The sequence below is a fragment of the Oratosquilla oratoria genome, chromosome 41 (assembly GCF_046742065.1).
Source record: "Oratosquilla oratoria isolate Oo_2021 chromosome 41, ASM4674206v1, whole genome shotgun sequence".
NCBI lineage: Eukaryota > Metazoa > Arthropoda > Malacostraca > Stomatopoda > Squillidae > Oratosquilla > Oratosquilla oratoria.
In genome coordinates, this window is record NC_134817.1 from 26,819,697 (window position 1) to 26,834,696 (window position 15,000).

The 15,000-nt window shown below is 43.0% G+C and overlaps 1 protein-coding gene across 4 annotated transcripts in view; it reads left to right on the forward strand.

Moving 5' to 3' along the window:
• LOC143021067 (secreted frizzled-related protein 3-like) overlaps window positions 1-15,000 on the forward strand; it is a 52,328-nt gene that overhangs the window by 14,921 nt on the left and 22,407 nt on the right. For all 4 annotated transcript variants that reach the window (XM_076178287.1, XM_076178288.1, XM_076178285.1 and 1 more), the window contains exon 2: window positions 14,035-15,000. This exon is cut by the window's right edge and continues 193 nt beyond it. In XM_076178287.1, coding sequence (XP_076034402.1) covers window positions 14,756-15,000 — 245 coding nt within the window. In that variant the 5' untranslated portion in view covers window positions 14,035-14,755. The remainder of the gene's footprint in view (window positions 1-14,034) is intronic.

Sequence of the window (15,000 nt, forward strand, 5' to 3'; positions counted from 1 at the left end):
GGGGTTCGAGTCCTTAGCTTGACCACGTATCAATTTCTGAATGTATGCCTCGATACATATGTGCACACACAAACACACACACACAAATATAGATATATATAGAACACATATAATGAAATACAGGATCACACAACCAGTACACATAATGCATATTCAAACCCAATCACACGCACCTACACGCACACATGTACATAGTGTACGAGTATATACGCACACACACATATATACATCTATATATATACCTAAACATACACACAAACACATACATATATAAATATATTTATATATATATATATAAATATATATACGTATACATACGCATGTACATGCACATGTCTATGTGCATATGTTTATACAAACATGTGCATATGTATATAAAATGCATATATGCATGCGTATACAGTGAGAACATACATACAATTGCAAATACATATACGCACTACATAGATGTACGTACATGTGTACACACATATATCCATAATACATATGTATAACAACACAAAAATGATAATATACACACATGCACAAATACATACACACATAGATATATACAGACACACATGCACACACACACACACACACATGCACAAATACATACACACATAGATACACACACACACACACACACACACACACACACACACACACACACACACACACACACACACACAGATACACTGTTATCACATCTGTCCACCCTGTCATTCCCGAGCCCCGACATGCGATGCCCTTTTGCGATTGTTTCCCGATTTCTTCAGTCGGCTGTGAGCGACACTGGTGGACCAGAAGGCACGATAAAAAAAATACTTGTTGTACAAGTCCCATCTCCTCCTTTTCCTAGTCCTCCTCCTCCTCCTCTTCCTCCTCCCCCTCTAAAGAACATAAAAATGGAGGAGACTGCAAGAGACCATAAGGCATTTCCATGTCCGTTACCGTGTATCATCATCCATTCATAAATATATCTAACCTTTTCTTATACACATCCGATAGTTTCAGCGCTCACTACATGGTTACTAAGTCTATTCCATTCGTTAACCACTCTATTGCTAAACTAGTTCTTGTCCATTCCCTTCTGAAATCCAAATTAATCCAATTTAAATCCTTTACTGCGAGTCTTGTAAGGAATCTAAATTCGACCTCCTCCTCCTCCTCCTCCATCTCCTCCTCCCCTTCTTCCTCCGTAAGAACCAGTGGCAAATGAAGAAACTGAGAATGAAACGGGAAATTGAAACAAGATACTTGCAGTGAAACAGGATATTCCGTCCCAGGTGAGATTGATAGCGACTCGAAACGAAAAGTTCAGGTGACGATAGAATTCAAAGTGAAGGAGAGGAGGAGGAGGAGGAGGAGGAGGTTGAGGAAGAGGAGGACCCCTGGCCGAACCGCCATTTTGGTGAAAGTTTTATTTTTCAGACTGGTGAGGTGTTAATGGTGTGATAAGGCATGAACATAACTGTATACCTATGTGTACACGCAAGTGTACACATAAGTGTATACATATATGAGCTTCAACCTCAGTACACAAACGCGTCATTTCTGTAACCACAAATGCAAGCACACACACACACACACACACACACACACACACACGTGTGCACAAGCACATGCAAGAACTTTACTAAGAAAAAAATCAGTATGGCAAAAATTCTATTTTTTTAAGTCAGAAATATTTGGACATAGCCCTAAGGAACCGAATGGCTCTGAACGAAAGCCTTTGGAAAAGTTACTTTACAGACGGACTAAGAGGTGTGACGAAGACCAAACATCCGTGATGTGCTTGTCGCCCGGCCTCGCACGCCGGACCTGAAGAGGAGGAGGCGGGAGAGGGGGAGCCCCTATGCTATGCTTGTGCAATACTGAGGAGGAACATAAGAACGTAAGAACAGGGAAAATACAAAAATACAAAAAACCACAAGGCCTACACAAAGCAGTTCCATGTTCCTTACCACATTTCATCTCTATTCATAGAATTATCTAGTCTTCTTTTAAAGCAACCAATTGTTTCATTGCTCACTAAATGGTTACTAAGTCTATTTCATTCGTTAACCACTCTGTTGGTAGACCAGTTCTTGTCTATTCCCTTCACCTAAATCTGTCCAACTTAAACCTATTACAACTTTCATTATATCATGAGGTATTGTGTCACTTGTATTGTAGCAAACGTCAGTCTGCTTTATTCAGATAATGGGCCAAATCCAGGGGCGTGTCTTCGAGAGATCGAGACCTCATTTGTCGAGGATGCACCTCTAAGCATTCGAATTGAATTGCCTGGTATTTATAAGAAAACTTTTATAGCGCAGTACGGTACTGAAATATTTTGACTCTATTGTGGCTGGTCTTGCGCAGCGCAAAAAAGAAAAAAAAAGAAAGAAAAAAATCTTAGTTTGCGGACCCTTGGGGCGTCCCACCGCTGCCACCAATTTCAACTGCTTGAGTCGAGTGCCTTAACTCCTTTAACTTTTCAGCAGGCAAAAGGTTCCTTCCCTAACTTTTGATTCTTTCCTGACCTCAGAACCATTGTATTAACCTAACCTGACCTAACTAAAAATTAAACCTGGCCTTCCTTGACTTACTGTCACAAATTATCGTATCATGTAGAATGTATGGATAAGCATAACACCAAAATACACGACACCACGCGGAATGCTGAGAGGTGGTTTCACTGCTTTCGTAATCTATAATCCCATTACTTATGCATTGCTCTTTCTTAAGCTCCTGGAGACCACACACACACACATACCACGAGTATAGTTCCACTTCCCGTATAATACTAGGTAAATACACACGTGCGCGCGCGCATAGACACACAGAATTTGTAATCGAGCATGAGAAATGGAGAGTAAAAGACAAGACCCCCACGAACGTTGTTCCTTTTTTGTATACTACAATTATGTAAATACAAAAGTAAATACACTCCCTCTTTTTCTTGCTCTTTTTCTTTTTAACTCCCTTAGCAAAGTACTACATTCCTTTTCTGTACCCATCCTCAGCATGTTCCTCTTAGAGATTGCCAATACACAAATTCCATATGAGATACGCGCTTATAACTGACTGCCCCCCTGCTCCTCTACTCCTACATTAGTTTACTCATCCATTTGTCGTCATATTTTATTATTCAACTACTCATACGTTTATCATTCCTCATCCGGCCTTGTTATTGACCGAATATCTCCCTTCAACCTCTTTCATCCACACTGGGACTGCGATCCATGTGTTACCCGTTTTAAGCCTCGCCTGCAACATGCATCACTGGCTGGCCTGTGTGACTTTGGGCCGGGGACGACATAACATACTCGCCGTGTTTGCCCCAAGGTCTTCGCGGACATAATCTTGGAGGTTCAGAGAGAGAGAAAAAAAGAAACTCATTTGCTCGTTGTCCCTGTGTGCAGCTGCAGCTCCAGCAGCAGCAGCAGCAGCAGCCAGACATCGAAGCTGCGATGCACAGACAGAGCGTTCTTGTCTTGTTCCTCCATTAAGAAAGACATAAGTTTGTCGTAAACTTACACAAACAACGTTGGACATCGTCGCGGCACAACCTCAAAAATTTGTGGGATTAAATCGCCTCTCAAGTAACATGTGATTCCCCGTTTCCAAATATCGTGGATTTTAGAATATTCTTTTACTCTGGTAATTATTGAATATGCCATTACTGCACACATACCCCCTCCACTGTTATCGCAGCGGCGCTCTCCTCTCCGATTCCCAGCAGAAACTGTAAATTACGTGCCCCAACATTCCCTAAAGCGCATAATAGGGCAGGGGTGACGCACCTACGCGCCTCCTGGTGTAAGCTCCTCACCTATCTTCCAGTCATCTACAAAAAAAAAATTCTTTAACTCATAAATAATGTGTCTGCATTAGCTCTCGTAGTACACATGCTGCTTTTTCCTTATAACAAATTCATTAATAGTAATAGTAGTAATAATAATGATTTTAAGAGACATTAACGATAACGATAATAATAATAATAATGATAATAATAATAATGCATACATGCATACTGGTATACCAAGGGTTTTTCCCCTTACATGGGAATTAGCCAAAGTCGAAGGTATAAATCCACTCCCACTCATTTCATCTCCACATACTCCACTCCCATTCACCACTCTTTCCTCCCTCTTTTCTTGGCTCTTCCTGGATGACGGGCCATCCCTGTATCTCGCCCACTGCCCTGGGTCAGATGCAATGCAGCAAGACACAACACATCCACAGCAAGCCGCTTCATCTAATCGGCAACCCTCCCCCTCTCAGTCCCCTCATGTAGAAAAGGAGAAGACGGGGAGAAATCCTTTCGGGGTGGGTCGGAATATCATTCACACATACTCCCTAACCCCCCTCCCTTCTATTCATCATTGCATCATCCATACACAATTATTCTCCACTCACCCCTATCTCCTGTCTTCTCCCTTCCTCAACAGATATCCCCCTCTTTTACCCCCATCCATCCATCTCATCCTTGGTCGCCCCCTCATGTTCACTCATCCACCTCTGCCTTCTACACTTCTTTTACTAATCTTTCTTCACTCATTTTTTCCATGTATCCAAACCATCCTAATACTCTTTGATCAACCCTATCTCCCAACTCCCTTTCCACCCCCGCTCTCCTCCTCACCTTCTCGTTTCTCACTCTATCCAGCTTAGTAACCCCTACCATACCTCTCAGGCATTTCATTCTTCCCCTCTTCCTCTCTTATGTTCTAGGTTTCTTCCCCATACAGTGCTGCTAATTAATAATAGCAAAAATAATAATAATAATAATAATAATAATAATAATAATATAATAGTAAAAGTAATAATAATAATGATAATAATAATAATAATAATAAAAGTAATAATAATAATGATAATAATGATAATGATAATAAAAGTAATAATAATAGTAATAATGATAATGGTAACGATAGTAGTAATAAAAACAATATCAAGAATAGCAATAACAGTAACAGCACTAACAATAACAATGACAACGACAGTAACTGCCTCGAGTTTCAATGAAAACAGCCCACAGCGGCAGGCAACGGTCCCCGGGTCCTCCAATAAACTTCTCTGGAAGGAAACATTGGGCTTACCTCTATCGTATCAGCGTGTGGCTTTCAGTATCATCGGCTTGCAGTAGGAGAGCAGCAGCTGCCGATTTTCAGTTTCCCATAAGTGAAAAGATGAAAGAAATGCAACAAAACCTGGTAGAGAGAGAGAGATCTTGGTTCAAGTCAGGACACCGAGTGTCGGCCTCTCGGGACTGCATCTCCAGATGGAGATGAAGAGGTTGATGGGTCTTAAGGATGGGCGGTATGGAGAGGATCCTCACTTACGTCCGTCTTGCAGGATCACCAATCGTAGCATCTTGAAGATCATCATACATTAGGATACAACACTTCCTACATATCTCATGATGCTTTCTTCATTTATCAAAATCAAATATCTCTCTTATAAAATGAGGCGTCTACCTACGGTCGAAGCTGCCAACAGACTAAAAGAGTCTCCGTATCCTAAACCAACTCGACGTAATCCCCAACAGTGACACATAAGAATAGAAGAGACTCCAAGAGACCATAAGGACTGTACTAGTTGTTTAGTTTTCTCACGTCCTTTTCAGTTCAACCCTTTCACCTCGGTTACCACTTTTTCAGTTATCATGAATGATGTCAGACGATCTTATTCTCCTCTGGTGCACTCCGTTTAACTCCTTCCGTACTGGGTTAGACTTTAATCTATATGTGATAACGATGATTCGGTTTAGCGTCGCGAACCCCCCCCCCCCACCCGCTATCAGGAGGTTAGGACGATGCTCCTTACAGAGGATTTTATAGTGTGGAATTTAATTAATCATACTCTTAGTTTAACTCGCCGGTGGCAGGGTTCGAACTACCGTCACCTCGACCTTCGTCGCAACTAGCGACGCTCAAACCCTCTTGGCCAGAGGATTATTTAATTCATTACTGTGGCTATCCCTACCCCTTTCCCTTCCTTCGACGACAAAGGAGTTGAATAATCCTGGAACACAGGTCCATGGGGACACTAGATCATCTGTCCTAGATCATCCCAAGGCGCTTCCAGATCGTTCATTACGTAACACTAGATCTAGTTATCTGTCTTCCTTGTGGCTTCATTTTCTTTGTTCTGATAATGTCGAAGAGGCCCCGCCCACCAATGGGATATCCTGTTCGGTGATTGGACGATACGAAAGTATCCTCTGCAGATCCAGATCCTAATCTGTCCACAATACCTCTCCATCTGTTTGAAGACATGCAAGCCAATCACTGGCCAAGATAGAGAGGGTTGGACTTCTCTGACATTATCAAAGTGGATGAATTATAGTAGCTCTCATATGATACACCCTATTATCCACGAGACATCTTCTTCTCTGGGAATAGCACTAAATAAATTTATTCTAAATTGCACTGTGTCCCTGAAGGGGGATTTTGAAAATATTCTCTTACATCACCAATTTACTTTTGCCCTCCCTTCTAAGAGGACGCCTAATGCCCGAGTCTTATGGGACACACCATACAGAACATGACCAACATGATTTAAACTTGTTAAACCGTTTCCTTTCCTTGATAAGAGGTCACGTGGACGAACCGTTGGAGTGCCATGGATGGCCAACCGATCAGTCAACCACTAATCTAACCAGTCAACTCAACAGCGCGTTGTATAATGTAGATTTCCATTTTCCAGTTCGTTGGTGGCTCAACTGGAAGCGTGATGATCTTGCATTTCCTCAGCTAGGGGTTCGAATCCCGCATATCTCCCCGATTTCCAGCAGTGAATGCTTCCTGCCTCAAGAGTCCAGTCGCATAGGCCAAAGGTGACAGCTACGCGCCTCCTGGTGTAGGTTCCTCGCCTTCTTCTTGCGTTGTCCTGCTGTGCCAACATTGCTCGCGCCAAGGCCAAGCGTTCATTGAAAGACTCTTAGGTGCAGTCATGAGAAGTCTCGAGCCGGATTACGAGAACTATTATGAACGGATGACCTTTGTTGTTGAGTATTTGGTATCACTTTTTATGCAGCAGTTGCTTCGTAATGTTGTTGTTGTTTTTTCTATTTGTTAAATTCGACTGCTTCAATGCAGCAGCATCTACAGCTTCAACCACATGGTTGCGCTAAGGAAATTGATGCCTCTAATATTTACTCAAGAATGTTCTTTTCCATGGGGTTTTGGAATCCACATAGAGCAAGCTGAAGAGGTACTTCATTTTTGCATCCAACTCGCACCAAATCAAAACATAAAGTTACGGTAACATCTACAAGTATATCAACGATGTCAATGCAGATGTAATCATAATTACAACAGCCTGCCAACCCTGCTGGTCACACGGTGTAGCATTAAACTCGAACAAACTATCAACGCTGCCATCATCCCATCTAATGGCAAAATCTGGAGTAAATAAATGACAGCAATGGCAGACACATCAGATCTCGCAGAAATTATTTTCCTATGTCTATTCCTCGACTAATCATTTCTATGTCAATGTTATTTTGTTTGATTTGAAAGAACGAGGCATTTTAGCCTTCAAGTCGTGTGTCTTTAGTCATTTCCTCTAGGAAAAATGTGACCTTCAAATGCAATATTTTTCACTCAATTATAGTGTAAACAGTTGTATCGGCTTGCATATGAAAATATCACTCTGTTATCTCAAGTAACAAATATATAAATTTGAAAGAAGCACAGTCTGTTCATGGTTGAGCAGTATTTGTTTGAAGGTTAAATACCTCAAGGGAAGGTTGATTGAAAATTTAGAAATTGGTATTCTTATCCAAAGGCATATTAGAATATATTATGAAATACATTTAACACAAAAATACTTTTCTAACGAGCATTTTAAAGCAACAACAACTACAGGTACTCAGTTAAATAGTTACAAAAGCCTTACCAACCCAACATTGTCAGATCGAAAACAGTTGCACATCGTCATCTCCGACGAAGCATATCGGAAACAAAAAGGGTTAAATCGGAGATACACTTGCACGTGCGACCGTAGCTCAGCCCTCCTTCAAGCATATTACGACACGGACCACCCACACTCCACAAAGCCCACCCTGGAGTCAAGATGCATTATGCACTCCCCCCGCGGGTAAAACGACCTACAACCCCTCAGACTAGCCCCCCACCCCACCCCCCCGTCCCCCAAATTCCTTCCAGACCAAGGGACTGCAAAGAGCAACACCGCTTTCAAGATCAGCCAAGTCGAGCGAATGCACGTTACACCCTTCCCCCACCATGGGGCAACTCTGGCGTGGTTAACTTGTCAGATAACCAACTTCGTTCCAGAGGCAATATAATAAGAACATAAGAATGAAGGAGGTTTTAAGACACCATAAGGCCTACACTAGACAGTTTTATGTCCATTACCAGCTATCATCCCCATCTATAAAGTTATCTAACCTTCTCTTACAGCAACCAATAGTTTCTGTGCTTGCTACATTAATCGAGCATTTTCCGCAGGGGCTCATAAAGACGACAATGAAAACACATGCGGCTAACGTTATTGTAATACTAGGTACAGAGAACCGGCGATGTTGTGAAACATCCAAGGGAAGGTATCTATGAATATCAGCGGAAAATATTTCTTTCATGTAAATTTTACAGTCATCCATTATAACTTTTTTCCCATACTCTTCATGAAGGGAAGCTTGACATGCAGCTCGTAATACAAAATTCTGTAGTAAGAGCTAAAACTATTGGTTAAGGAGGAGATAATATAATTTTATGGGTAGGGATGACAGATGGTAAGGGACATGGCACTGTCTATTGTAGGCCTTACGGTCTCTTGCAGTCTCTTCCATTCTTATATTCTTGTGTTCTTGTGAAGAGGTCACGGCTTGATTGCCTCTCCTCGTTGGAAACTTCAATGAAGCTTAAGTAGCGTTCCAGGTCTCCCTGCCTCGCCTCCATGCCAATTCTATTGTTACGTGAATCCAACTTCCTTTTGTTTAAAGAACCTATGCACACTAAATGTATATCAACAATATATAATCCATTTCATCATCATTCACAATAGATATATATTGACAATGCCTAAATTTAATCAATAGTGACAGTGTTAGGTTGATAAAGAATAACCTAAAAAAACATTAACGGAACTCTTGGTTGATTTTGAAAGCAATGAAGAGTTGATAATGATAATGAAGAATGACAATGCCATTATTGCTACCAACTATCGAAACTCTGAGTGTCTTTAATTTCCGTATCCTTTTTCGCCTGACTGAATTCCCCCACAGGGAAAATTCAACAATACAATTCTTCAATCCCACATGATTTCCTGTGCATACAATCCATGCCGCTCTGACTCTTTCTTTACCTAATTGTAATACACAAATCGTGGGGTCCGTCTCTATATATCCACTGCATCTGTTTGTGTGTGTGCGCGTGTGACAGAGAGAGAGTTTGTAATAATAACATAATGATTATAATAATAGGTTTATTGAGTTAACAGTGATACATTAACAATGAATTTTTGTTAGATTTAGGATTAGACTAAATTGAATTAATAATGTTCACCATGGATGAAATGGTGCTCTTCTTGTGTGTGTGTGTGTGTGTGTGTGTGTGTGTGTGTGTGTGTGTGTGTGTGTGTGTGTGTGTGTGTGTGTGTGATTCACCTTGGTCTTTCGATCACGTGTTGGACTCGTGATCGACAGCTGTTTCCCTTCCGGAAGAGAGCTCAGAACTCGTATGAACGATCTATGGGTAATGCTATGACCTTACACGCACACACACACCCAACTCCCCGCCCACGAGAGTTGGAGTAACGACTCGAAGCGCAGCGATACTGAAATAATTTCAGCACTGGGCAGTGTATGTGTGTGTGTGTGTTTACTTACATACACACTTCCTTCACCCACTGTAACCACTCCTGGCTCTGCTGCTGCCAACCCGATTGGACTGAGCCCCTGAAAATGTGGTGTCGTCTTCGCCCTCTTCTCCAGCCGTGGTGCCTGCGTCTGCTCCAACCTTCATGTGGGCGGGATGAGGTTGTGGAGAACTCAGAACAAAGTGGATGGAAAAGGTGGAATTGTTTGGGCAGGGTACGGAGTGGAGGAAGTGGAGGAGGAAAAAGAGGAGGAGAAGGTTGCTTGGGGGGGAGGGGATTTGTTTTCCGAGGTCTTTGGGCATGATATATAGGAGACCTGAAGGCTGAGGTGTGAGACAAGGAAGGCTAATGAAGTCCTAGACGAAGTTAGGGGTAGATATCAACTTTCAAATCCTTTAACAACCGTGAAGAAGCAGGTGAGGAGCCTACGTCATAAGGCGCGTAGCTGCGGCCGAAGCCGTCACCTTTGCCCTATGATGCGCTTGGACTGTTGGGGCAGGTAACAGTCACTGTTGGGAACTGGAGAGAAGTGCGGGATTCGAGCCTCTAACTAAGCAAATACAAGACCAGCACACTTCCGATTACGTCACCAGCGTACCGTGACTCTCCATAAAAGAAAGAAAAAAAAAGTCTGGAATCTGAAGAGTTATTTGATTTTTTCGGGCGCCTTCCTCCAAGACCTCTTACACATGCAATGATCTTTCTCGGTTTTATGGGAATCATTTCAACTCTGAATAATAAAGTCGTCCTGCATCTGGTGTGACTACGACTAGTTTTAGGTCAGTACCCTCCCACCCTTAAGTACCCCCTTAGGGGGTTCAGGGACCCCAAGTTCATGGTAACCACAGGTCTAACCTGTTCGCTACGGTAACGTCAGAGAGTACGTCAGCGTGGGGGAGCAGTTTAACCACAACTTGTACTTGAATGGCGGCGACGGCGATGAAGACTCCATCACGCGGATTTCCTCCGCCAAGAGAAATCTCTCCGTCTATGCTTTGCTCAACCCTAAATGGACATGGTGTCTGCTGTCAATCGATTGTATATTTTTCTGATTAACATCAGACGATTCTATTTGGCTGGGGGATGCATCGATTCCCTTGCGAAAGAAGACGACGTGGGGAGCAGTTTTACGAAGGGGGCTGGGTGAAGCATAGGAAGTGATCACTTCATAGAGTCTAGAAATATGAACATCTTCATTAGCGTGACGTAATGTATAAATTCTGCTGTGGCAAATAGCTGTCGATTTTGTCATGCAGATGAGGCTTGGACTCCAAGCTAAATGAAATTGTGGTTGATCGAGACCCCCAACAGCCAGAAACGACGGATGACAGTCGCGACAAAACATTGATAGAAATGGAGGAGACTGCAAGAGACCATAAGGCCTACACTAGGTAGTTCCATGTCCCTTACCACCTGCCATCCCTATCCATATAGTTATTTAATATTCTCTTAAAACAACCAATTGTTTCACCGCTCACTACATGTTTACTAAGTCTATTCCATTCGTTAACTTAGGTAATGAGATAAGAAGGGAGAAGATATATAAAAAAAAAAGAATTTTCTCTCAAGACGACTGGATGAGATAGGATCGACTGCAGCTTGGAGGAATGAACGAATTGATGAGAAGAAAATGATCATATCTTCGAATTTTCTGTATTCTCCCACCCTTTTTCTACTCTACCAGGCACTGAGTGTTCACTTGAAGGAAAACAAATTTATGTTTTAGGGCGCTGTTGCTGCACGTACAGGAGGGAGGATAGACAACCGACACATCGGATGAGGTACTACAGTATGTTAATGCGAGTGTGCAGACGCGGGGTGCTAACGGCAGTGGGGAGTATTAGGAGTGCTGATAATAGGGTGGAGGATGTGGACTCCTAATGACAATGTGAAGGGGAGTGGAGTGCTGAGGCGACCATGCATGCACAATGAGGAGGAGGACCGCCCCACTTGACCGGTGAACAAACGAATGCACGCACACGCACACACACACAATATATATATATATATATATATATATATATATATATATATATATATATATATAATATATATATAATATATATATATATATATATATATATATATATATATATATACATATACGTATGTATATCATGTATATATATATATATATATATGTATATATATATATATATATATCATGTATATATATATATATATCATATATATATTATATATGATATATTATATATATATACATATATATATATATAATATATATATATATACAATATATATATATATATATAATATATATATATATATATATATACAATATATATATATACATGTGTGTGCCTGTGTGTGTGTGTATGTGTACTGTATACATGCTCATAAGTGATGGAAATGGGTTTAGAAACTGGATACATGCTACGGATGCATCCAAGATTTATGTCCTAAAATCATGACAAAAAGTGCAAAGACTAAACATACAAAAAGTGGGAACTGAGAATGAGATGTACGCCGTAATCCAGCTTGCCACCAGACCTTAAATCTCCATTACTGATGCTCACTCCAAAAGTCATGCATTAGGATAAGTCATGTAGGCTACATATCAGCGTCGTGTAGTTGTGACATGCAGGTAATCCACAAGCAAATGTAGTGTGTGTCTACGTATAAAGAAATATGTGCCACATGTGTGTGTGTGTGTGTGTGTGTGTGTGTGTGTGTGTGTGTGTGTGTGTGTGTGTGTGTGTGTGTGTGTGTGTGTGTGTGTGTGTGTGCAAACGCAGTGACGCATATGTAAAAGTAATACTGGAATCAAAATGTTCCCCTAACATCAAAGCAATTGCATTAGAATATACTAAAAAAAATTACATATACATACACTACATATCTAAATGATTACGTAGGATCTTATATCTCGCTCACTTCTAGAAAAAGGTGAGTAATAAGGACAAGGACACATGCTTCTACTCAGACCTAATCAAGCACACTCCGATCTATATCGTTGCACACACGCCCAACTCCCGAATGTGCAGCATCACAATACACACGAACAAAGATACACACAAACACGAATGTATACATGACTGGGCTGCCCTCGATGCGCCCCTCCTGCGGGTCCAGGCCACGGCAACGGCGGCTGCGGCTGCGGCGGGGCGCTGCGTGCTGAACCCGCACTTGGCCGCACCCGTCTCTTGCGCCGAGTTGCTGGCTGGTTGCAGGCGGCAGACCTTGGGGACCAAGGGGCGTAGGGCCGGACGAACGGACACAGGGCGACTTGTTGACCATGCAATGGGCACGCACGCACGCATGCATGCGTGCGCATTGCATGACTCTGCGCCTTCCTACACCCCCCCCCCCCGCCGCCTCCCCTCCCCAACCTCCCTTCAGCCCGACGTGCCCTCTGTTGGGCTGGAGTTGTTTTCCGCAGCTTTCCTCGACCTTTCTTGAGCCGCATTTTCCTCCCTCCTTTTTGGATAAGCACCCTGAGAGTTAAATGTTGCAATCAGGACGTTGAGATACCTTCCTCTGGCTAACGCCAGGCGGACTGATCAGTTTAAAGGAACCTCTGCCAGAAATCCCCTGAACGAGCAAATCCATTATTTTCTTGTGCAAATACATTGATGGATCCGTTTGTTCAGAGATCGGTGGGAGATGTAGTGATCACATAGTTGAACGTTGGAAGTCTGACTTGTACCCCGGGCAGAGAACTGCCTCCAGAATGTCATTCTCGTTTCACCTTTATGCCATGGACAGCTATTTGGACATGGTACTCATCACGTAATCTTAAACTATAAAATTGGAAACTTCTCGACCGCTTTTGAAAAAAATTTAGTCTTGACAATATTTTGATTTTCTGACGTAGGATAGAGTTGGTCAGTTTATGGAAAACTTCGACTAGTGATTTTTTTAGTGACTTTTTTCTCAATCACCCTAACCTAAAGCCTTTTTGCTATAACTTTGCTCCTCAGAACATGAAGTGCTTCATGAGGAAGCTTCAATATGGCTTCCTCCATTTGTGCCACTTCATCCCATACCAATTGTGTCGTTCCTCACAAGAACACACTCAGACATGTGATTTGTGATTTGTTCCCGCTGACAACAATTATAGTTGACTCACACAGATGGTAATATGATATCGTCTGAACCCCACAATGTCTCTTTTGTTATCAGCTCGAGCATCACTAGTCTTGCTGACTGGTAATCAACATTTTCTGGCTACCCACTCACTCCCAATAATTGTATTTGCAGAGTCGGATTCTGGAGGTTAGCTTCAGGGTCAACCAACGCAGCCTGCCAAAGACTTCGTGCCTTTTGGGCCCTTTTCCTCCTTCAACCTCGTCTTCAGAGTTCCCTTAGGCTTGGGACAAGACTGCACAGTTGTCTGGGGTTGAGCACTGACCCTGGGACCAAGAGCGTCTGGGCGAGTCGACCCGAGTACTAAGGAAGAAACAGAGACAACAGTAACGAATCCTGGTGACAATTATATAAGTCCAGAAGTTGTGTAAAGTGTCAGTGATCAACGACAAGTGCCACTACGACGTAAAAAAGCGGCACTGAAAACCCCTCAGAAACTGGAGAAAACTATGGTGAGCGATTTCATTTCTCTTCTTGAACGGAAATTGAGTTGCGGTGCTTTAGTTGGATGATCCGTGCGGTACTCTTCTCCTTCTAGCGGCCGTGGTCCGATCACCACAACGACGACGACGTGGGAACCCAAGGGCACTTCGAACACTCCTGAGGGCCACCTGGTGGGCCCCGGCGATGGCGAAACGGCTGGCGAGTGTCGCGCCGACACCGCCTAGCGCGCGGCAAGTGGTTGTTCTGGGTGCGACCATGACTTGACACGGCAAGTGTGGATGTGCTAAACGGGAGGGACAACGTCACGTCCGGCCGCTCTTCCCTTAAACCCACCAACCCCACCCCTTCCCAGGCTCCTCCTCCTCCTCCTGTTCGTCTTTGCCCCTTCCGCATGCTAATACTGCAGTCAGTTGTGAACATACCGTGGCTGGGCGACCACCGAGAACCTATATACGATATGCAACTCGAGGAATGTCGTAGATCCTCCAGCAGGAGTGAGCCAACCTACGACTCCCGTCGCAGAACCTGCGCAGGAGTACCCGTCAGTGACATGGTGTCGAAGGCCATCTTGTGGGTGGTGCTTGCATGGGCGTGCGTGGTGCAGGCCAACAGTGTCGGGCGAGGTGGCGGCGGCGG